The 24,734-nt window shown below is 43.1% G+C and overlaps 1 protein-coding gene and 1 long non-coding RNA gene across 3 annotated transcripts in view; both read left to right on the forward strand.

Annotated features, from left to right (window-relative positions):
• Nucleotides 1-1,401: 1,401 nt before the first annotated feature.
• LOC115653520 lies at nucleotides 1,402-12,680 on the forward strand. Its single transcript, XR_004000941.1, has 3 exons — nucleotides 1,402-1,840; nucleotides 5,212-5,266; nucleotides 12,038-12,680. It is a non-coding gene; the product is annotated as an uncharacterized LOC115653520 (long non-coding RNA).
• Nucleotides 12,681-14,107: 1,427 nt separating this feature from the next.
• PLPP1 (phospholipid phosphatase 1) overlaps nucleotides 14,108-24,734 on the forward strand; it is a 121,349-nt gene continuing 110,722 nt past the window's right edge. Inside the window, exon 1 of one of the 2 annotated variants that reach the window (XM_030567545.1) lies at nucleotides 14,108-14,328. In XM_030567545.1, the coding sequence (XP_030423405.1) occupies nucleotides 14,178-14,328 (151 nt within the window). In that variant the 5' untranslated portion in view covers nucleotides 14,108-14,177. The remainder of the gene's footprint in view (nucleotides 14,329-24,734) is intronic. The other variant, XM_030567544.1, reaches the window with a different exon arrangement.

Raw genomic sequence — 24,734 nt, forward strand, 5'->3', positions numbered from 1 at the left:
AGACCCAGCACTTCAGCGACAGGTCCCACTTTGGGGCACTTCGGTGACAAATCCCAGAGCAGAAGTACCTTCCATTGCCAAATTACTGCCGAAGTGGGGGCCCCCGCCACCAAAGACCCCAGGCCCCCTGAATCCTCTGGGCAGCCCTGCCTCAGTGTTAAGGCAGAATATCTTCCCAACTGCATGGAATGAGCAACAGTCAGATGTGCCTATCTGTTGATTATAACTGATATAAAACCATCTGAGGTCATGGTTAATGTTTTGTGTTAGAGTGCAACCCTTATGGGGTGTTGGAGACCATTATCTAGCTATAGTATTCCAGCCAATATGAAGGTAGAAAGCAATGCACAAGTCTCTCTTTACAGCTTCTAAGCTTTTGGTGGTTGGAGTGTGTCTTACTGCGGCAGGTAATTTTTGTTTGCTGATTTAAAATGAGTCTTGGAGCAACAAAAGATTTCCTTTCACACACCATCCTGAAAACCCTCAGGCTGACCCTGCATTAAACAACTAGACTGTCACATGATTTTTTTTTCTGTTGTGAAACAAATACTATTATAGACATGGCATTTAGAGTTTCTTTAAATTTTGAGATGACCAGATTGTTCCAGTAATTTCTGATCTCACTGCCAGTTTATTATTAGTGCCGTTGGATATAAACAAATTGATGTTGGTTTCATAATAAAGAATGACAACGCTGGACAAGGGGCCCATGGGAAGTAGAAGGAGTTGGAGCAAACAATTGTAAATCTGACTATGAGGCTACAGGTTCTTTGACAAGATGATTTTCTGCTTTTTATAGCAATAATGATCCAAGAGGTTTTTTTCCCCCTTGTCCAGCATATGTCTGTGCAGCTCTCACTTGCTCTGTCCTTATTTCAATATAGTACATAAATATGCTTATTTAGCATTACCAAATACACTATTTAGCATGACACAAGAAAAGATTCCTCAAGATAAATTATCAATGGAATTACTAGCTACACTGCCAACTGGTATTTCAGATTTCCTCCTTGTTGTTATATAAATTAATATTAATTGTGAAATAATCTTTGTCATCCAAGAGTTCAGCTGCAGTCGATTCAGCCATCCTGTGTACAGCCATAGCCCTGCACGCATACAGAGACCTGTTGACTTCACTGGAGTTCAATGGGCGGAGTCATTGGCCAAGTCATCACTCCGGGAGCCCCCCATTGTCCTCCTCTCCCAGTTTTCAGTTAGTTCTGTTCTCCCATTATACCCTGCCCTGTCTGTCACTGAAACCCTTTTTAATAAGAGCCTTTTCCAATGAATGTCCTTGCTCGCAGGGTGCTGCTATAGTTTTCTTGGTCAGTGCAGACAGCAATGAACAATATTCTGAATTACTTTACATAGACTGGTGAGTGCTTATGGATAAAACAGTTACAGTACTTGTAGACAGGGATTTAGGCCTTAGCTCCTGAGCTGCCAAACATGTGCTTGCTTAACTTAACTCAGCCTTAGTGAGACTTGACCTCAGCTGCACTGTTCAAAGCCTTAAGGTTAAATAGATGCGTAAGTATTTACAGGATTGGGTCCTTAGGGATAACTGTTGCTGTAATGTCTCTGAACTCTGTGGCGGGCTACTACCAAAGCCATATTGTTAGTTATTTTTGAAGCAAGGTACATGTGGAATGTACCTTGATATTGAACATTTCAATAAAAAGTTTATGGATGAATACATAGCACAACAAAACCATTCTTATTCATCCCAGTTCACTGAAGTATTTTTATTTTAATTCAATTCAGAGCCAAGCTCCAAGTGAGTAATCTTGTGATATCTGGACCTACAACTTTGCCTTAATTGTGAGCTCAGCTGTGAAAAGTGAGTGCAAGTTCATAAAATGCCACAATAACCTATAATGATAAATGTTAATGGGAAAAGATGCAAAAGGGAGACAAAAAGACTAAAATAGTCTAAACAAAGAAGAACTACTATTATAACTCAAGGACTGTGTTAAAATCATGTCTCAAACAAGAAAGGTAGGCAATTGGAAATCAATGAACCAAAATTGGTGTGTCGGAAATTAGGCCTAATTTGTGGACAAAATAATGAGAGGATGGGCTATTCTGCCCATCATTCGCTTTTGGGATCCTCAGGAAAAAAAAGAGGCTTTGGGGGGAAAATGCCAGCTACCACAACGCTGGCTCCTGGCTGATTGAAAGAAGGGACAGGAGCCAGCTCTACCATTATGGCTGCCACCCCCACAATCTCCTGGGACCCCACACCTTTGTCTTTGTCCTGAGAGATATCCTGACCAGGCCAGACCAGAGAGAGGGGCACAGATGACACTGCCATCAGCTCAATCCCGAACATTACTTGGAATGTGCTATTTTGTCTCCTGCAGGGTGTGTCCTTTCCCTTCCCAACTTATTTCTTCCCTTTCCTATTTCTCTCTGTGTTCCTTTGGTCTAATGAAGGTCTGGCTTAGCTGGCCAAGACTGCATATGTTGCCACACTGCTCCAAGCCTCTGACCAGAAAGGCGGCTAAAAAGCAAAACCCTAAACAGCAGAATACTTGTACAAGTTTGACAGGTCTCGGAATGGCTGATCAGACCATGTGCTGGGCCTGTGTTTTCAGGTGCAAGGCTGCAAGTGAGCATCAACAGCAGAGACGGAAGCTGCTACTCTTTTCCTCAAAAGCACAGTTATGACCATCTTTAATACTATCTAAGAAAGAGTCAAACAAGGGGGGGTTTCCTTCTAAAAATGCTCTAAAGTTAAAGTAAAAGGGAACAAGAAATGCTGTTAACACAAAAAAAATTTAATACTTTACATTTCAAATGCTTTAATCTTTATTTCCCATTTTTTCCCCTGTGTCATAAATAAAAGGTTAACAAAAATGAACTATGTGTTTGCCATGGTACTAAGCAGGTTGGGATCACTATATGCCAAACCCCAAACCTTGTTTAACACCATTTAACACTGGACAGTGACTGGGTCATGTTAACACTTTTGACTCTTTGGGCTAATTTATTTAATCTAAATTAGTACAATAGCATCAGAAAGAAGCAAAGTTGCCTAGAAGCAATGATGAGGTGAGGTGAAGGGATCCCCTGCTGTCGCTGGAGATGAGATGAGTAAAGAACCAGGCTGCTTTCTGTCTATCAGAGCTGACAGCAGCCTTAGAATCATACAGTCATAGAATATTAGAGTTGGAAGAAACCTCAGGAGGCCATTTGATTCAGTCCCCTGCTCAAAGCAGGACCAACATCAACTAAATCACCCCAGCCAGGGATTTGTCAAGCCAGGCCTTAAAAACTTCTAAGGATGGAGATTTCACCACCTCCCTAGGTGCTTCCAGTGCTTCACCACCCTCCTAGCAAAAACATTTTTCCTAATATCCAACCTAGACCTCCCGCACTGCAACTTGAGACCATTGCTTCTTGTTCTGTCATGTGCCACCACTGAGAACAGTCTAGTCCATCCTCTTTGGAACCTCCTTCAGGTAGGGGAAGGCTGCTATCAAATCCCCCCTCATTCTTCTCTTCTGCAGACTTAATAACCCCAGTTCCCTCAGCCTCTCCTCATAAATCATGTGCACCAGTCTTCTAATCATTTTTGTTGCTCTCTGCTGGACTCTCTAATTTGTCCACATCCCTTCTGTAGTGGGGGGGACCAAAACTGGATACAATACTCCAGGTGTGGTTTCACAGGTGCTGAATAGAGGGGAATAATAACTTCCCTCGATCTGCTGGCAATGCTTCTGCTAACGCAGCCCACTATGCTGTTGGCCTTCGTGGCAACGAGGGCACACTGCTGACTCATATCCAGCTTCTCATCCACTGTAATCCCCAGGTCCTTTTCTGCAGAACTGCTGCTTAGCGTGTTGGTTCCCAGCCTGTAGCAGTGCATGGGATTCTTCCTTCCTGAGTGCAGGCCTCTGCACTTGTCTTTGTTGAACCTCAGATTTCTTTTGGCCCAATCCTCCAATTTGTCTAGGTCACTTTGGACCCTATCCACACCCTCCAGCGTATCTATCTCAACCCCCCAGCTTGGTGTCATCTGCAAACTTGCTGAGGGTGCAATTAATCCTATCATCCTGATAATAAATAAAGATGTTGAATAAAAAAGGCCCCAGAACTGACCCACAGGGCACTCCACTTGATACCGGCTGCCAACTAGTCATCGAGCCATTGATCACTACCCATTGAGCCTGACAATCTAGCCAGCTTTCTATCCACCTTATAGTCCATTCATCCAATCCATACTTTTTTAACTTGCTGGCAAGAATACTGTGATATATTACATCCATCACTTTCCCCATATCCACAGAGCCAGTTATCTCACCATAGAAGGCAATCAGGTTGGTCAGGCATGACTTGCCCTTGGTGAATCCATGTTGACTGTTCCTGATCTCCTTCCTCTCCTCCAAGTGCTTCAAAATGGATGCCTTGCACTCACAATCCTGCTATTTCTAAAGAGGGGGAACAGGACACCACCGGTATTATCCCATAAGCCAACTGTCTTCTGAACCTTGACAGCAAGGACCCCCTCACCCCAACCCTGCTGTTGCAAGGGGGAGAAAGGAGCTGGGGATCTCTGAAGAGCCTGATAGATGAGGCCACTAATCAGGGGCAGCTCCAGGCACCAGCACGCCAAGTGCGTGCCTGGGGCAGCAAGCCACGGGGGACGCTCTGCCGATCGCCGCAAGGGCGGCAGGCAGGCTGACCTTGGGCGGTATGCCTGCAGAGGGTCCACTGGTCCCGCAGCTTCGGCGGACCTCCCGCAGGAGTGCCGCCAAATCTGCGAGACCGGGGAACTCCTGCAGGGAAGCCGCCGAAGGTCAGCCTGCCTGCCATGCTTGGGGCGGCAAAATACCTAGATCCGCCCCTGCCATTAAGCATACTTTTTCCCTTGCAATAGCATAGACTGTCATAATGACTGATATATTTATCATAGCACCTCCTAAATATGTATGTTAGCATGTAACTAATCATTTTATTCTCCCTTTCCAGACTGCCTAGACATAATCTGCAATTAATATTGGAGGAGAGCTCCTGATATTCAAAAAAGAAGCAAAAAGGAGCCTTAGTACTCTTTCATGTCTATTTCCTAGTTCATACATTGTCTCAGCTCACTCCATTATATTCCTGTATAGTCTTAACAAAAGATCTGGAGTCTGGTTAAAGTTTGTAATGCTAGAAAATTACTTTTATTAAAATTTTTAGTTCAATGTTTTATTTAAATTTTAGGCACTGATGGGGAGAAAAGAAGAGAAAAAAAATCAGCAGTGAAGGACATACAAGGGTAAGCTTATGGGGTGTTTGATGAATGAGGAACATGTACATTATTACATATCGAAAAAGAGCAAGCATTATTGAGTAAGAACAATTTAAAAATGTAACAGTAAAGGAACAATATATTTGTGATGGTGCTATGAGCAAGGAGAAATGGAGAAGTCTGAAAATATCAGATATCAATGTTTGCAATAACAGAGATTAAATGATGTTCATGAGCTTACTCTGAAGCCACTTTCAATGAAAGGAAGGAGGGGGAATAGTTTGAGTTCAGTAATGATAGTACAGTACTGTACTTTGAATATTTTATATTTATATGGCTCCTTTCTCCTTGTAGATTGTATTAGTATTTGGCTAAAGGGAAAGCCTAAAGGAAGATGACAAAGATGGGTTATAATGGTCCACTGTTAAAATGCTGGATAAGCTAACTTTGCAGACGACCTTTTATGCTTTCCAAAGTAATTACACATCAGAGTATCTAGAACAAATATATGCAGAAAAGGGTCACAAATTCCAGAAGGGTCAAATGAAGTGACTCATGTATTTCCAAAACAATAAACCCTAACAAATTACTGTCCAGATTTTCCACTGTGCTATATCTGATGCACAAACCATGCCGTACTGACACTTTTCCCTCTGAGTCAGTACTGAACCAAAGCCCCAGCTCAGTGTTAGAGTTCGTGCTGGAGTCTGACTTGTGAAAGGATGAAAAATAAATGTCTTGATCACCTGGGCTCATTAATATTCCATGGCCCATTTTACAAAAGTGAGAGTGCTAGCTATCCCCTCAGTTATATCTACAGAGAACCTACACAAGTGGCAAGTCACAAGGGAATATGAGGCGGTGTATATGGTAGTGTCCTCATTTGCATGGCCTCAAATCCATAAAAACATTAGAGGATCCACAGATTCCAAGGACCAAGTTACTTGTTAATTCTACAAACACAGACACCTGAAATAATACTCTGTGGGTACCATGCAACTTTTCCCTGTTCTCTAACCCCCTTTCTCAAGTTTTACTATTGGAAGAGGTGCTCTGGAAATCCTGCACTCCATACATTTAATCTGAAGGGTCAGAGAGTTGTTACTACTATTGGATGATCTGGAGATCATAGATATAACATGGAATTAGAAGCAGCAAAGAATCCTGTGGCACCTTATAGACTAACAGACGTTTTGGAGCATGAGCTTTCGTGGGTGAATACCCACTTCCTCAGATGCATGGGTATTCACCCACGAAAGCTCATGCTCCAAAACGTCTGTTAGTCTATAAGGTGCCACAGGATTCTTTGCTGCTTTTACAGATCCAGACTAATACGGCTACCCTCTGATACATGGAATTAGAAGTGAAGGGTCTTAACTGGAATACTTGTAAACTGGAGCAATAGAAATGGGATGGAATGTAATAGTGCAAAGTGCAAAGTTGTGCATTTAGGGACTATCAACAAGAATTTGTGCTAAAAACTGGTGATGTATCAGTTGGAAATGACAAAGGAGGAGAAAGACCTGGGTATATTGGTTGATCACAGGATGACTATGAGTTGCCTATATAATGCAGCTGTGAAAAAGGCTAATGCAGTCCTAGGATGCATCTGGCAACATATTTCCAGTAGGGATAGGGAAATGTTAGTACCATTATACAAGGCACTGATGAGACCTCATCTGGAATACTGTGAACAATTCTGGTCTGCCATGTTTAAGAAAGATGAATTCAAACTGGAACAGGTTCAGAGAAGGGGTACTAGGATGATCTGAGGCAGGAGTGCCATAATCTTGGTAGAAGTGGGGAGGCCATAAGGGTCTACCTCCCTCCATGGCCCCACCCCGCTCTTCCTCTTCCCTCAGGGCCCTGCCTCTCTGTGGTCCTACCCCATGGCTCTGTCACCTAGCCAGGCTGGAAGCTGGAGCTGGGCCGTGGTTAGAGCCATCCAGGAAGCCTAGACTGATCTAGGGAGCCCCGCACCCTTCACCTGACCTGGGCAGCACATTCTGGGGGCGGGGTCACAGGCTGGGGGCTGCTCTCGGGCAGTCTATGAGTCTATTGAAGTTGGAGGAAGTAAGAAACCAGGCACAGTTCCAAACTTCATGGTTTGGGCCCATCTCTAATTATTGGAATCTTCCACAAATAATATGAATGAATCTCTTTTCTTTTCTGAATGAATTGAGAATTGTATTAGAGACTTCCCAAGAACGTATATGGCTTCTCTAGAAAACATTAGCCTTTTGTATGCAGGATTATCCTGCTTTTCCCAGAATTGTTTGATAACATGTTGAACTCTGGAAACCAAGCTGAATTCTTAAAGCCAGTAGCGGAACTGAAAGTTTACTCTTTGATGATTCAAGGCTCGATTTTTTCCAGATTGCACCATTTGTCTGTTGAAAAGTGGGAAGTTTTGCAAAGGTTAAGTGTTGCCTCAGGTGCATTGGGAAATTAACTTTGCAGGTTTGGCCTGTACTAGGATGAGACTTGAATTGTTGGAAAGATTTGCATATTTACATTGCCCAAAGGTTTGAAAACTTTTTATCACTAGCAAAGCACCATAGACCACAGAAAATATACAGAAGTCCAGGAAAAAAAAAAAGCAAGCGAGGACACTGATTGTGACTGAATTTTTCATTATGTTATTTTTGAAAAACGGAGGGCCAGATCCTCAGCTGACTTCAGTGGAGCTGCACTGATTTAAACCAGTTGAAAATTTTGACATAATATATTGAAGCAATGAAGGTCCCTTGCCTAGCAGAATAGATCTCTGTTCTTAAATGGGATTCTTCATATTTTTATAGTGTACGCATAGCTGATGCTAGTCTCTTCTGGATTCTTGCTGGGATATCATGTTCAATAAGAAGTTAGGACATAGGGCTTGATTCACCTTGATTTATGCCTATGTGAGGCCACTGAAATCAATGGAGCTACAATACTAGAGTGTATGGAGTGCAACTGGAGTAAAGCAGTGAAGACCCAAGCTTTGTGGTCTTTAATTGACATTTAAGCTGATTAATAGGTTTGTACTAGAAAACTGGTTCAGTTGCTATGTATGCTGGAGACCTATTCCCAAGTGCACCTTTGATAGGGCAGCTCTAATTTCTGATGTCAAATCTCTCTTGGGGCTGAGATGCCAACCAGGGATTATGCTCTGGACCTTCATGTTGGGGGAATCCTCAGCTGCCTGTTTCGACCCTTTCATGGCTATAGGGATGCAAAAGGCCTATAGTGTGGGCCAGAATTTGGCCCATTAATTTGTACAGGACTCTAGGATTAGGGTCTGTATACTTGTTCCCAGAAACCCAGTACCTCAGAACAATCTGAAACATGCCAACTGCTAAGTGCCAAAAGTGCCAGCTGCTAATTATAGTACTGGCACAGATCTATATCAATATTCCCTGTTTTAATATCCTTACAGAGGGGTTCCTACGAGTCCCCCCTATAGGGGAAATCATGACAGCTCTTCATTATTGATATTGCTACAATGTAGAGGTACAGGCAATCCAATGAAAATGGTTCAGGTTCTTTATCTGAAATGTAGAGACAGTGCTTATCCAAGGGAAGAGTCTGACCTAAAACCCATTTCTAAAACCCCACAGTTAATGGGTGTTTGGAATTAATATACAACTACTAGTAATTTTAAATAGTAACATTTCCAAACACCCCTTAACTCTGGAGGGGTTAAATACTAATTCTAAATTAGAGGCTTGATCCCATCGTTAGTTCATTCCTTTCCTCAGCAGCACCGGTATTTATGAGATCACTTTACACATATAATGTGTTTGTGTTCTCTTCTGTAATCACAGAATAATATTTTTTAAATCTGTAAAGTTAAAAAGACCAGAGAGTGGTTTTACAACACTATATTGAACATTATTTATATCATCTGAGAACTGCTTAGCTGTAGTCCATTTCGGAAGCACAAGTTATTGCAAAATTTGGAAGTAATTTTAGGAGTCCAAGGACCTTGTGGGCCATGGACTCACTCCCTGAAAACTCCCCAGATGTGGAGCTACTAAGCAGATGGTGGGAAATGTGTTTTTACATATTCATCTGTTAATGCAAAGATCCCAGTGCAGATATTAGCACTCAAAAGTGTTATGTGGATTTGGAACAATCCTTGGAAGAGTTGTGTTCCATAAAAAATGATTCTGACAATCTGTAACAGAGATAATCCTGTCCCATTTCCATGCCAAAAGCCTCGCTTCCAATCAAGAAGCCAGATCTAATGAGCCAGACTCACTCCTGTACCCACACTAATACTGGGGTGCTGCTTCTACCACTCCAGCCACTCTTCATAGCAGTACCTCAGCCCAGTGAGGACATTATTACTATTCTTTTAATTTTTGTTCATTATTATTTTAGCTCAGAAAGAATCAGCAACAATGATGGGAATGATAAAGTAGTAGAAACAAATCTTGCATTCTTTCAGTTGCAGAGATGAATGATGATGATGATGATGATATATTTGTAGTACAGTAATGCCTAGAAGCCCCATCTGAGATCAGAGCCTCATTATGCTAGGTACTATGCAAACATAGTAAGAGACGGTCTCTTCCCTTAAGTCTAAAATACAAGGCAGATAAAGGGGGGGGAGGAAACAGAGGTGCTTGATCCACCCCACTCTCTGGGTGAGCCAGGAATAAAGCTCACATTTCCCAACTTCCAGCCAGGTGTCTAGTCACTGGACCACACTGGCCAGACACAGTCTACAATGTTTTTCAAGTGTTCTCAAACTATGACAATTTAAAAGGTATAAAGAAAGCCTGCACTTTTTTTTCTTTAAAGGGAGGAGAAGAAGAAGGGGAGAGAAGAAAGGAGGTTCTGCTTGCTTTCATTATTAGAAATTCAGGTCTCGCCTACATAGTTCTTTTTCAGAAAGACTATGAACAACTTGCGAACTAATACACTTATGGTAATGATGTCAGAGACACCAAGTGAGTGAAATCTGGATCCTCCAAGTTTAGAGGCACACCCACTTGTCATTACACAGAAGACAAATCCTATTCCTCTGATAGAATGATGTAGGCGAAATTTGGTATGAGGATCTTTTCAGAGCTTTCCTTCCCCTTAACTTCCTCCTGCAGTTATTATTGCACACTAAGGGTGACCGAATCAGGCTCTGAGTGCACTAAAAGTCCTAATTAATTTTAATTTTGCATGTCTAGTATAATTGCTGACTAGCCTTCCACTAAAGCTAAATCCTGAAATGGGTAGTTCATCTGCAAGCTTGGGAAAATCTCGTCATATACTGAAGTCACTCATCTATTTGGTTACTAATTGCCTTTAAGAGTCCTGTTTGGCTACTCCTACTCAGCAAGTAAGTATCACCAGAGAAAGATAGTAGATTTCCTAAGACGTGGGAAGTAGCCTAAACAAAGCTATTAAAGGGGATAGGGAAAACATTATTGATAATTTCTGGGGTAACCAGTAGAGGCAACACAAATTCAGAGGACATTAACTAGGTCATAAACATCCTTTATTGCTCAACTGCTCCACAGGAAAATACAGGGGGAATGGAGAAAAGAAAAGAAATTAAGAAAGAAGGAAAGAGAGGGTATTTTGTGGTGTCTGGGACAATATGTCTTTTGAGAGTATCATCTCCTGCCTTCTTCCAACCTTCTACTCCAAAAGGAGATAGATAGATTTAGAGGTCAGAAGAGACCATTCTGATCATCTAGTCTGACCTATATAATATAGACACGACAACATGAGATTAATTTGAACATAATGTGATTTCACGGCTTTACTGGAGATTCCTAAGAGGCAGATAAAGTCAAAAACAACCAATGCACATTGGAGGGACTGAACATTTCAGCCACACTCTGTGGTCCCAGGTCAGCAAGGCACTTTAGCATGTGCCTGACTTTAAGCAGGTGGGTAGTCCCATTGATTTAAATGGGACTAATTCTGTGCTTAAAGTTAGGCATGTGCTTAAGTACCTTGGTGAATAAGTACCTGGACAGGAAAGTGTCTCTTTTTTTGTACTCAGGGTCCCAATTAATGGTTGCTCTATGACCCTTAACAACAGTTCTGCCAGTGTACATGAGACACACAGTCACTATAACTGATCATTACAGAATGCTCCTGGCACAGGGAAAATTGGATTGAGATTTGGAAGTTCTGATGTTTATTTTGTATGTATTAAATGTTTAAAAAAACAACTTGATGTTAAACATGATTTCTGCTTCTGCCAGACATCTCCACTACAGGCTACGTATCCAATGATACAGCTCAACAACAGGGATAGTCAAAGAATAGTTAATGTGGATAATATAATTGATCACAAATTACAACAACAATCATATTGGTCTTTATGTGGGTCTGTGAGGAAGCAAAATTGCTTCTTGAGCATCCCCAAAGGCAGGGCAGAGAAAACCCGCCCCTAACATGAACTATAACTAAAGCATCGTGGTTCACCTTCTACCTTCTGTGGGCTGGCTTCCATAATGGTGCAAATAAGCCATGTCCCACAAAGACATGTACAAGTGGGAAGCACTCTACCAGTGCACTGGAAAGCTTGGAGCTTTCAGAGACTGATTTCTGACCCAAAGTCTCTTGAGACAGTGCAGAGCTTCCTCCTCATCCCAATGCAGGTTTTACCTAACTGGCACAAATGGCTTCTAAGTCAAAGGATTTAATTTGAGGGATTGACACAAGGATTTCAAGGTAACAAAGTACAATTAATTTATCCTGTTTGTTAGGCTGCTAAGCCCCCATTTTGAGGTGTTTTGTGCTGCAGTGCCACCATTATTGCTAATGACATTCATTTCGATAACTTTTTTCCATTTACACTAGACAAAAACCACAGGAGTGTGGATGAGAGGAGCTGTCTGAAGTTTGATCTGGACAAGACAAAGATAATGTGGTGGGTAAAAGATAAAATCCACAATACTGGTGGGGGTATCTGTTTCCCTCTTCTCTTGATCAAATAGGTTTGCAACTTAAAAGTTCTTTTGGACCATTGTCTGCTTCTGAATTACAGGGTAGAAGTAGTGGCCATAACTCCAGTTACCAAAGTGACTGCAAACTTTCTTTTCAGAAATGGACCTCACTATGAATAGTCAAGTCTTTGTCACTTCCTGTGATTCACTCTATTTGGGGATATGCTTGAAGACCACTCTAAAGTGTTACTTAACGTAGAATATGTCAGACCAGTTGCTTAGAGTTGTGATCTCTGCAAAGCACATTACATCCATGCTCTGTATGTGGTCTTGACTTCATATTTGCTTTTGAGCACAATTCAAGGTGTTTGTGTAGGCCTCATCTACACTTAAAAATTAGGTCAACCTAGATACATTGCTCAGGGCTGTGAAAAATATGCTCTGAATGCCGTAGCTACGCTGAGCTAACCCCATGTAGATGCAGGTAGGTCAACAGATGAATTCTTCAGTCAACCTAGTGACCACCTCTTTGAGAGGTGGATAAACTACATTGATGGAAAAAAACCCTTGCATTGATGTAGGAAGCATCTATGTTATTAATTGCATAGCTGCAGAGCTGCTGCTGTAGTGCTTGTAATGTAGACAGCCTCAATCTTTAAAGTCATTTTGGCTCTACTGCTAGCTGTTCAAGACACCTCCCCATATGTATTACCTTGAGAGATGAGATCAGCTAAATTGCTCATTGACAGTCTCTAAATTTGAACTCTAAGGGATTGGAGATAGAGCATCTTTAGAAAAGCATCTTCAACCATGGAACTTGTTTCCCTTGTTGATCTGCCAGAGCCTGTTTTTCAACCTTCCAGGCATAGCACAAAGCCCATCTGTTTACTGACAAATATAGTAGAAGCTAGGTAGGATACATGGGAAATCTCAGAATAGTTTGGGTCTAGTTTTTCTGCGTGTAGTGTCAGTAAATCTTCCTGCAATTTTATGTTTCTTACAAATATATAGATATGCTCTGGGGCTTGAATGATGGATTTTTGTTTTACATCAGTATTAAACTAGTGATTTTTCCATTAGCATTTTGCTGGAAAAAGCCATTTCAACCAAAACAAAAATGTTCACAAAAGGTTTTCATTTAGGTGAAAAATGTTAATTTTTAAATTAAAAGTTTCTAAATTAAATATTCTATTTTGGTGAGGGGAAAAAAGTTTCTCTGACTTTTTTTACTTTCCAGTAGCTTTTCCAGTGATGGTGGTGGCAGGGAAATAAGTAAAAAGTAGTGTTCTAAAAAATTGCACCAGCAACCTTACTTCTGGAATTTCCTGGCATTTTAGTGCTTGACGTCACCACATCAATGTTCTTTTAATGCAGTTTTGGATGTAATTTCCTAATTAAAAGACAAGAACCCTGAAAAACTGAAATTCTATCATGTGGAACCATATAGAGTGACCCTCTCCCAACTTGGGTCATCAGCAGGGTTTGGATGGCTAGAGCCACAGCACAGGCTGCTAGGGTCTGCGCTAGAACAGTGACTGATAGAAGTAGTAGGCTGTTATCCTTTATGTGGTTCAGGCTCCTGGCTGCCAGTGGATGACTGCAGAGACTCCGGACTCCTGGGTTCAAGAGGGGAGTAGTGCCTGGGGTTACAGACCACTCCGCCCCTCTCTCCCCCGCCACTGCTCGAGCTGACCACGTGGGCAGTGCCCTCACACCTGGTTCTCTAGGGCCTGGCCAGCTGGGCGGTCACCGAGGGTCGGGCTGCACGCGGCCGCGCTCCCATAGCACAGCGTGAGGGCTTACGGCCAACTCCCGCCTTCCCTCGCGGCCGCCAGGGGGCGGGCCTTGAATCTCGGTCCGGGGCGGGGGCACGCAGCGCGCTGCGGTACGAGGCGATTGGCCGGCGGCCGTTGCGCGGTCCCGGAATGGAACGTCTGCACAGGGGCTGCTGCACGCGCGCCGCAGCCCGGCAGGGGCCCGCCCCTTCCTTAAAGCCGCAGCCCGGGTAGGAGCCGCAGTGGCGGCAGCGGCCAGTGCCAGGCGCCGTTGGCTGGATGCGGCAGAGCCCCTCCCGCTATCCCCAGACACCAAGCCCCGCCGGAGCCCGCGCCCCTCGCAGCGCAGCAGTCGTCGCCGGCGCCGGCAGGATGTTTGACAAGACGCGGCTGCCCTTCGTGTTCCTGGACGTGGTCTGCGTGGTGCTGGGTACGTCTGCGGCTGCTTCGGTGCCTTGCTCTGTCTCCTGCCCCGCTTGCTGTCCCCCGGGCGGGCGGGCTGTGCGGGGCGCCGGGCTTGGCACCTTCCTTGCTGCGGTGTGGGGTGCGCTCCTGGCTGCAGCGGGGCTCCGCTCGGCTCGCGGTGCGGGTCACACGCTAATCACGGGCTGTCCGTCCTCCGCTGGGACGGAGGCTGCTCCAGCTGCCAGCACAGGGGCAGCCTTCTCTGGCTGACTGCTTCCACTGCTCTCCCATCACCTTCCATCCCCTCCCCGCCGGCTCGCTTCTCCCTCCGCCACTGGGAGCCTCTCTCCCTTCGCTCCCCTTCCCTCCCTTCATCTGGAGAAACCTGGTCGCTGAGACTGCCCCAAATCAGGATGATCAGCAGCTGGCTAACGCAGTTAATGGCTTTAAACAGAAAGCACCTATATAGTCCTACCGCGGTTCGTTACCGGCAGAAGTGAAGCACTGGAGGGGGTTGCCCTCTGGCAGAGCTAGTTCCGCTGGAAAGCAGATGGCTTGGGCTATTTTTCTGTAGGTTTTTGAGGTTCACTAGGATTTTGTTCCTTTCTTTACCTAGGTATGTTAATGTAGTTGACGAGCTTGTGACAGTGGTGATGAAGAGGAAATGAGCGTTTGTTTCTAGAAGGCTAAGCCTTACTAATTTTGTCTTGTGTAATGTGATGCAAAACTGCTCTCTGAACTTCTGCCAGGTCTCTAACCTTATTCGGTTTTTTATTTTTCATCTGCTTTGACAGTCAGTGAGTAGCAAACCCATTCTGGTTACAGCCCAGGAAACTTCTGTATTTTGTAGGCTTTGTCTGTTTTGGAGATTTGTTATTCTTTCCTCCTTGGTTTAGGTAGCCCACTTTCTTCTGCAGAAAAATCAAGAAGAGGGCTAGTTGGGAAAATGTTTTGTTTTTTGTTTTGTGGCATGAAGGATGGGTACACAGTAGTAATGGTGCAATAGATGAACTATGCAATAAATTCTTTTCTGCTTAAAATAAATAGACTTATCCAAAATGTATTTGTCCTCATCTTAATATGTTATATCTGGTTGTTGTCCATGTCTTCCACTCTCCAACCGTAGGCACTTGTAAAGGTAACCTCCAATTTACATAGCTAGTAGTGGGAAAACCACTCTTTAGTAAAAGCTGATACAAGTAAATGGATGGAATTCCAGGTATAACTCGTAATCTCAGCAGCATGCTTGTGATGATGTAGCATCTTCTTCCATAAACAGATGTCAGTATTGGACTTTGTGGAAACTAATAGGAATGTTTAAAGGTTTACAAGTTCTTTCACTACTGTTTTCTAATGTCTACTATCTAGCATGCCCCGGCCCTGTTAAAACTGTTAACAGCATTTAGTGTGACTTCCCTGGCATTAATACTCATCTTTCAATAATAGTGCAGCTGCACTGTTGGTATAAATGGTAAAGGGCTATTGGATGGTTTTAGTGTCATGTCATCAAAACCTTGCCATACTGCTGAGAGGATCACACATCCGGTCTTTGGCCTGTAGATGAAAACATCCTTCAGTTGATCCAAAAGACAGATTGATTTTTTTTTAAATTGGACATTTAATAAGAAAGCATAGTTGTGATCTTGCTCAAGAAACAATTTCATGTTAACAAATAATAAAATGCAGTGGAATATTTTAATGTCAATTTGGAACAACCCCTCCTTTCATTATTTATATCTAGATCTGCATCTAATGATCACTCACTTAAAAAAAAAAAACAACAAAAAAACAACAACAACCACCACCACCACCAAAAAATGTATGCATGCAGTGAAGACATTTCCAAAATGGCCACCAGCATGCAACCATCTCATCAGTTTTTAGTGATATACTGCAAAGCAGTCAAGTCAGATTATAATTGATGCTGATTGGCCAACTTGGAACTGTAGTACTGTATATGTTATGTGCTAACCAATTCCCAAACACTAGCTTCCCCCTATACTCTGTATGTTGCCCCCAATGACCAACAACTGACGCTTTGAACTCTTTGTATCATCTTTATTTAAATATTCCCTATCTGCAGCTCCATTAGTCATCATAATACATCGACATCAGTAGGACACTACTTTTGGAAAGCAGATTTGGCTCCATGTAGCCAAGTGGCTGCAAGTTGTGATCAGTTACAAAACTTGAAATATTTTTAACAGCCTTGCTATATTAAATTTGATACCTTTTTTTGTGGCGTTCCAAGCTGTTAAGACTTCATTTTATATTGGGATTTTTAAATGCCTTTTTAATGGGTCAAGTATTTAGCATTACACATACATTTTAAATTCAAGACAGTAAAATTTTCTTTGTATATCTTACATATTTTAAATTAAACACTTCACAGCAAGTTTAAAATTAAGGGAAGGTGACCAAAAAAATTACACAAATCTTAAATTTCCAATGATGGATACTATTAAAATCTGAACTTTGTTTCTCTGACCATCCCTTAAGTCTGTCGGCTCAAACTTAACATAGACTAAAATTTCTGTTTTAGCATTCTCCTCCCCACTATCTATCTCCTTTATTGATCACTGTGGACAACACTACCATTCTGCTTGGTACTCAGGCCTGGGCTTTCTCTCTGACTCAGACATCTCTAGGTTCTCTCACTGAGGTTTATATCAAAGCCTTGCAGATATTTGTGCATAACATCCCTAAAATATGGCCATTTGAATCCACCCACATAGCTAAACTTCTCATCCTGGCTTTGCAGTAATCAATATGAGAAATGTCTCTTTCTCTGGCCTTGATAAATTAATCCTGCTGTGCTCATTTCCATTCAGAATGTTGCTGCAAAGATTGTTTTCCTACCCTGCTGTTTTGACCATGTCATTCTTCTCTTTGAAGCCCTCCACTTGTTTGCCTTTTGATAAGAACAGAATTAAAAATTTAATTAAAGCTGATGTTAAAAAAAAGCTATGTAATACATAGGTTGAGAAAAGAGTGCTTGTACAACTGGGTGTAGTGCTTAGATTATCCACAAATACAAAGTTTGTTTTTTTAAAAGTCCTACGATACATAGAGTACATAATCAGCAATAACTCAAATTTAGGTGAATAAATTTAAGAATACAGTTTAGATATTAGCATCCAAGTATTCAGGTACATCACTTATGCGAAGTTATACAGAGATTTGGTTGTGGAAAGCAAAGTATATCAATGAGTGGAGATTGTCCCTCAGTACGTGAGACCTAGGGTAGGCTGTCCATTTAGGGAATACAATCTATCAGGGAAGTCTTTCAGTTACTTACCTTACTATGCTTCTCATTGGCACTATAGCATCAAACGTAAGCTACTTGTCTTCACTTTCCAGGCCCTTCACAATCTGTCCTTATCCTACCTATTCTCTCTCATTCAATATCTTATAAAAAAGTTGGCACCTACCTCTGGCTCACAGCATCATCACCTTTATGCTTTCTCCTATGCTGCCCCCCATGTTTGAGAGAAGCTTCTTGTAAACATCTGCAAAACTAATTGATTATTCTCTTTCAAAATCCTCCTTTGCCATGAAGCCTACAGAAAACTTGACAACAGCTAGGCTATCGATGTGCTGACACCATAGCCTAATCAGTCTGACCAATGCTATCTCATTGTTTCCTTGTACTTTTCCCCCATCTGTCTGTATGCATCTGTTGTCATCTTTGGACTGTAAACTGTTTGGGGTAGGCATGGTCTTTGTTCTGTATGCAGCAGTTAGCACAGTGGGGTCACAGTCCGTGACTGAGGCTCCTAGGCAATACAAATTTCTATTAATAGAATGAGCTCCTGCATGGCCCTTGAGTGAACACTCCTCTTGCCCAGCATCAGAATATTCTTCTTCTTTGCATTCTTGGACCCCTCTAGAGAAAAGAACGCACTTAGGTGCTTTGCTGATTGGAGTTTGACTACTGAATAGCTGAGAGTCTCTTTTACAAATGCATCTTCTTTAGCCTAAGCTAGTTAACAAGATGGGGTGGGGCGGGGAAGGAAGGGAGGGAAATGTGACCAGTGTATCACATAAAGAGAATTGTTCCATGCCCATAGGCTTAAGTGCATTAACCAAACCTGACAGACAGGTAGGGGAGGTGATATCTTTTATTGGACCAACTTCTGTTAGTGTAAAAGCTTGTCTCTCTCACCTACGCAGAGCTCTTCTTCACGTCATCTCTAATTCGTTAAGATATGTGGGCTGTTCTATTTGTAAAATTAGAGAATGGCTTAGTTTATAGCTGAAGGGGATGGGACGGGAATAGACTTTGGTGCAAGATTGTCTGTCTTGAATGAGGTGAGCGAATCCCTGGGAAGAGCACCTGATTTTAGTTCAGTGTATTATGGAGAGTGTGGCTTTAGCCTCAGGTCTTCATGAAAGATATTTACACTTCTGAGGGAAAACTCCTCCCTGATATGAAATGCTTCTAGTTCTCCACATCCTTGGGTCTCACCTTCTGCTACTCAGATCTGTGGGACTAAAGATATCCACAGGTCCCCTACCGGGAATTAAGATTAATGTTTAATGAATGTGACCAGTGGAGAATGTCTGATATGTCAGGGAAAACTCTCCTTAGCAGTGTCATTCAAAACACTTCTGGCTTGATAGACCAACCAGAGTTTGGGACCAACCTCAAATTTTGATATGCTGTCATAAAAAAGGTTGTTACACCATTGGGGGGTGGTGGGCGGTTTGCTAAGACTTTATATGTAAACTTTCTTTTTGGAGTCTACTACAAAATTATTTGAATTTCACTGTATCTTGAGTGTCTTTTTTTTTTTTTTCTTCTTTTTTTTCCCTTTCTTTTCCCCGTAGTGTTTCCTGTACTGGTCTGCGAAACTGTGGGCAATAACCTATTTTCAAGATTATTGTACTGTATATCTTTGCTTACAGGGAAATATTTTTTTTTCTCCTCTAAAAAATACAGGTGGTCTGAACTACAGATTACCTCCTCTTCCTGCACACCCCAGAACTTCCCTCTATTCTAATGGAGAAATGTGTGTGTATAGGTTGTCCAGGTAACTTGCAGTTGAGCCCTCACTTATGTGTTAAGATAACCATAGAGGAACACAATGCTTACAAGATAGTAAGATGCAGTCCTTGCCCCAAAGAATATACAGTGTAATACAAACAAGACAGAGTGAAAACGCAACACTGGCTGTCAAAGTGCCATAGAAACTGGTCAGTTTGTTTTCTAATTAGACAAGCTTGTATTATTTACAGGGCTTTTTATTTCCTGACTCATGTCTTCCCTGAAGATCATAGTTGTTTGCACTCTGGGCCCACAGGTAAAAGCACATGACATTTGCCTACAAGATTTGTTGACTTATTGAAGAAGGTGAACAAATTCATCCGTTTGAACAACCAAAAAAATAAAACCCCTTAAACCATTACTTAACCCATGCAGAATAAACTATTGAGTTGACAGTTGTGGGGTAGAAATCCCTGACTGTAGGTACAATAAAGCTGTAAGCTATGAGGAAATAGAATTTTTTTCTTCTTCCTGTTGATGATGAATTATTAACACTGCTGATGTCTTAACATGGTTGATGAAACACCTGTGACGCTGTTAGATGAACACTCTTCCAGCTAGATAGTTTTGTTCCTCAAGTTATTTACAGAAGGAGAGGATTACCTAACATTTTTATTGTGCTGTGTACCTCTAAAAAGATAAGTAAATTCTTTTATAGTGCAGATCATCTTGTCTACCTCCCATAAAGCTGGTGCAGTGTGGCAGAAGCAATGTACAAATATCAATTAGTCACTGACTATAATAATGCTTTTGTGTTTAATAATACTTAAGATAAGAGAATGCTGACTCTGTTAGATTTAAATCAGCTTCATTTTAAAAATATTGAAAGTGATGGAATTGTGAAAGTTGCAGAAGAGTATTGGCTCACATAGAGCATTGTGTTATAATTTGTCTGGAACAAATGTGGACCAGTATCTCTCTTCCACTCTGAGTGGATCGGAGACTAAGGCGATGTCTCTACTGCCAAAAAAAGATAGTGGTGTGGGTCTACAGAAGGATAGCTGAAGTGTTTAGTCATAATCTTGCTGTAAAATCCTAGTTAATGCTCATTAACTATCTCTGTTTTTAAACCCCCCTTCCCCATATTTTTCTCACATGGAGTGTCTATACTCCATGTACTCTATGCTGCACGCTTTTTTTGGTGAACATGTAGCCCCTGCCCCCAGCACAAATAGCAGCATAGCTTGTGGGGCACAGCTTAGGAGAGCAGCGAAAAGATGCCCTGAAGGGAGTGGGCATGTATGTGAGTACATACCCTAGACACTTCCTATTATCCCAGGCATTGCTTCCTGTCTACACTGCTATGTTGAGCAGCATAGTGTCATGCTGCTCCTGTGCTGCTGGAGCCCTTCCCTGCTGTAGGGAGATGCTCCAGCAGCAGCAAGGTGCTGTTCTTTTTTTGTTCCCCCGCCCTGCTATGTCTCTTCCCCACCACCAAAGTATTTTACTGATGTGTAGCTACACCAGGGTTGAGCAAACTTTTTGGCTCAAGGGCCACGTCTGGGAATAGAAATTGTATGACGGGCCATGAATGCTCACAAAATGGGGGTGAGGGTGTGGGCTCTGGAGTGGGGCCAGAAAGGAGTTCAGGGTGCAGGAGGGGGCTCTGGGCTGGAGAGGGGTGCAGGGGGCGAGGGCTCCAGATGGGGATGCAGGCTCTGGGGTGGAGCTGGGGATGAGGGTTTGGGATACAGGAGGATACTCTGGACTGGGATTGAGGGGTTCGGAGGGCGGGAAGAGGATCGGAGGTTGAGATGCAGGGGGAGGCTCAGTGGTACAGGCTCCGGGCAGCGCTTACCTCAAGTGGCTCTCGGAAGCAGCAGCATGTCCCTTCTCTGGCTCCTATGTGGAGGCATCTCCCCGTCCGAAGGCACTACCCCTGCAACTCTCATTGGCTGCAGTTCCTGGCCAATGGGAGCTGCGGGGGCGGCGCTTGGGGCAGGGTGCAGAGTGGAGTCCCCGGCTGCCCCTACATGTAAGAGCTGGAGGGGGGCCATGCTGCTTCTTCCAGGAGCTGCATGGAGCAGCCCCTGACCCTGCTCCCTGGCTGGAGTGCTGGAGCCCCACAAGCTCCAGCCGGAGCTTGAGGGCTATAGTTTGCTCACCCCTGAGCTACATGCTGCAGTGTGTGTGTGTGTATTGTAGATATAGCCTCAGGGAAGGCAAAGCTTTAAATGACAGTTGAGGTGTCAGTGGTGATCAAACAATGCCTATTTCTGTGTGTTACAGTTCCTGAATGCTGTGGTTCACTAGCCTTGCCACCTTTACCTTGACTTATTATGACTCACAAACATACTGTTGGTACCATTTCCAAGTTTCTCATCATGTGGATGTTAAACTTCTAGAATGCAAATTGTTGTTGTTGAATCTTCAGAGTCAGGTGAAAGGGGCAACTTGTCTTCAAAGTAGCTACAGCGCACGTGAGAGAAGCATTCTCTTCTAAAATCTGCTGAGAACACAAGTAACTGAACAAAACTGCAAGGCTTTTTCCTCACGCTGTTTTTGTTTTTCCTAATCCCTGAATGCTTTTGCTGCCAAGAATAGCACCCAAAAAACTCCCTTAGCTTTGCATAATGTGATCCACCTCATGCAGAAGCTGTCACTTCTGTCATATTACGAAGCAAAAATCCAGAGTTAGTCTTAATCTAGCATTTACTAGTTAGTAGCTATTGTCTTAAGATGCTGTTCTTTCTCTTATTTTTTAGATGGAAGCACCTGGGTTTTAGTAGCTTCAGTTCAAACTGTGTATATAGTGTACTTACTGTAGTTGTTTGCCTTCATGGAAAACTTTTATTTTCTCTGGACTACCTATATTTTTAGGTTAGTTCTCTATATTCCCCGTGTCTCCTGATGGATTAAATTTTAAAACTTTATCAATCTCTCCTTGGAATAATGCATGAAGATGCTGGTGAGCGCTTCAGCTGATCAGTAAACATCTATACCTATATTCGGGGGTTGCAGGGGGAGGGGAAGGATGGAGATCAAATGAGATAGTCAAAGGAAAGTAAAAGAGGTTCTCTTACACAATCAGTTAGGGAGCAACTGGCTAAAGAGACCTTTTACACTGGGCAAACAACATAAAGGGTCTTAGACTCCTCCTGCCCCCCCCCCCCCCCCAGTACGCGACTGGTGGCAGCACTTATGGGTGGAGGTGGGAAGAGTGTCTACAGGTTTAGTTCAGCTGGATCGAATATGTGAAACCAACTATCAAAAGTGTGATGACTGGAAGAACGCAATATATAGCTACAAAAGTGTTTTTGTTTTTTTTTAAATTCCCTACTAGTCACAAAAGATTAAGCTCACAAGAATCTCAATAAAAAGTAATCAATTAGCAGATTGTTAGAATTCTAGACTCTACTTACAGAAATCAGAGATGGTAAAGACCCATAAGTACAAGCAGTCCATTCTCTTGGTCTGCCAGTGTGGTTTGTTCCCTTTCATATGGTCTTGAGTGCTCCATACAACCTGCTTTTAACTGTCCGTTTAAAAAAAGGGAGGGGGGCTTCCCCTCATCTTTGCTGGGAGTCTGCTTCAATAAAATAAGTTTGGGCCTCATTCAAAGCCTGTTGAAGTCGGTGGAAAATACTGACTTCAGGAGACTTTTTAAAAACAGTAATTGTCTGGATTTCAGGCATCAGTGTAAAATTAAAATAAAACTCCCAGTTTTGCCAATTCCGTACAGTCTATTTATAGTCTGTAATGAAGCATGGAAACCTTAATGTAAACTTTTTCACCATCACCTGTCTAACTCCTGCTGAAATCAATGGCAAATCTCCTGATTGACTTCAGAGGGAGCAAGACTGGGCCCTGTGAGATTAATATGAAGACATCACAGTGGTGCTGACTATGAGAAATAGGACACTCTTAAAATATACTTTAACTTCTTGGGATACATTGTTACATGACCACAGCATTGCAACTACTATGCATTAACTGATGCGTGGGTACAATTCTGACCACAGAATAAACTTGCAGCATAAAACCAAATTGTAACTGCAAAGATTCTGACTCAGGGGAGATGTTTGTAAATTGTAATGAGAGGATATAGTAACCCCCTATGGCAGCAGTGGGCAAACTATGGCCTGGGGGATGCATTTAATCTGGCCCTCAATCTCCTGCTGGGGAGTGGGGTTGGGGGCTTGTCCTGCTCCCTGCATGCTGTGGCTCCGTGCGGCTCCCGGAAGCAGCAGCATGTCTCCCCTCCAGCTCCTACATGTAGGGGCAGCCAGGGGGCTCTGCATGCTGTCCCCACCCAAGCAGTGCCCTCACAGTTCCCGTTGGCCAGGAATGACGGCCAATGGGAGATATGGAGGCGGCACCTGTGGGCGAGGCAGTGGACAGAGCCACCTGGCCGCACGTCTGCATAGGAGCCTGAGGCGGGACATGCTGCTGCTTCCAGGAGCTGCTTGAGGTAAGTGCTGCCTGGATCCTGCACCCTTGGGCCCTTCCCATGCCCCTGCACCAACCCTGATTCCCCTCCTTCCCTCTGAACCCTTCAGTCCCAGCCTGGAGCATCCTCCTGCACCTCTAACCTTGCATCCTCAGCTCCACCCCAGAGCCCGCACCCCCAGCTGGAGCCCTTGTACCCCAGCCCAGAGCCCCCACTTGTACCCTGAACTCCTCCTTTCTGGCCCCAGCCCAGAGCCTGCACCCCTAGCCAGACCCCTCACACCCTCTCGTAGCCAGTCCCAATTTTGTGAGCATTCATGGTCTGCCATACAATTTCCATGTCCAGATGTGGCCCTCAGGCTAAAAAGTTTGCCCACCCCTGCCCTATGGGATATTATGTTTGTGCCCTTTTCTAGGGGGATGAAGGCTGGCTCTTTGAGCTAGTTTTTATTGTACTGTGTTTTTTTTTTATATAATTTTTTTTTTTTTAAAGCAGGGGGGAGGGGGACTTGGCAGCAATTCTTCCATCTTCTTCTTCTTGGTCCAGATATGAAAACTTCTGACTGTTAATGATCTAAAGCAGGAGAACCCCTTAATGATTTGGGGAGTGCTAATACTCCCAGTGTCTGTGTATGTTCTAAGTTATAGGTACGGGGGTGTGTGTGTGTGTATGTATGTGTGTGTGTGAGTAATTGTGCTCAGGTATCGCTTCAGAAACTCCTATGCAGTCCTAGTGCAGATATTCAGAAATTGGCCCCTTTTCATTAATTGTGGCTATGCTGTTTCCTCCTACTGCAGACTTACTCATGGGAGACCTAGCCATTCTTCCAGGATGACAGGGAATGAGCTCACCATTTGATTATAACTGCTTTCCAACTTTAATACTGAATTGCTTTATTGCCATTGCTTGGGTTCCACTCTGGTTAACTTCTCCAGCTAATATTAATCTGAAAACTAGTTAGATGCTGTCACTTGTATTCATGAATTTTTTTAAT

The sequence above is a fragment of the Gopherus evgoodei genome, chromosome 6 (assembly GCF_007399415.2).
Source record: "Gopherus evgoodei ecotype Sinaloan lineage chromosome 6, rGopEvg1_v1.p, whole genome shotgun sequence".
Classification (NCBI taxonomy): Eukaryota; Metazoa; Chordata; order Testudines; family Testudinidae; genus Gopherus; species Gopherus evgoodei.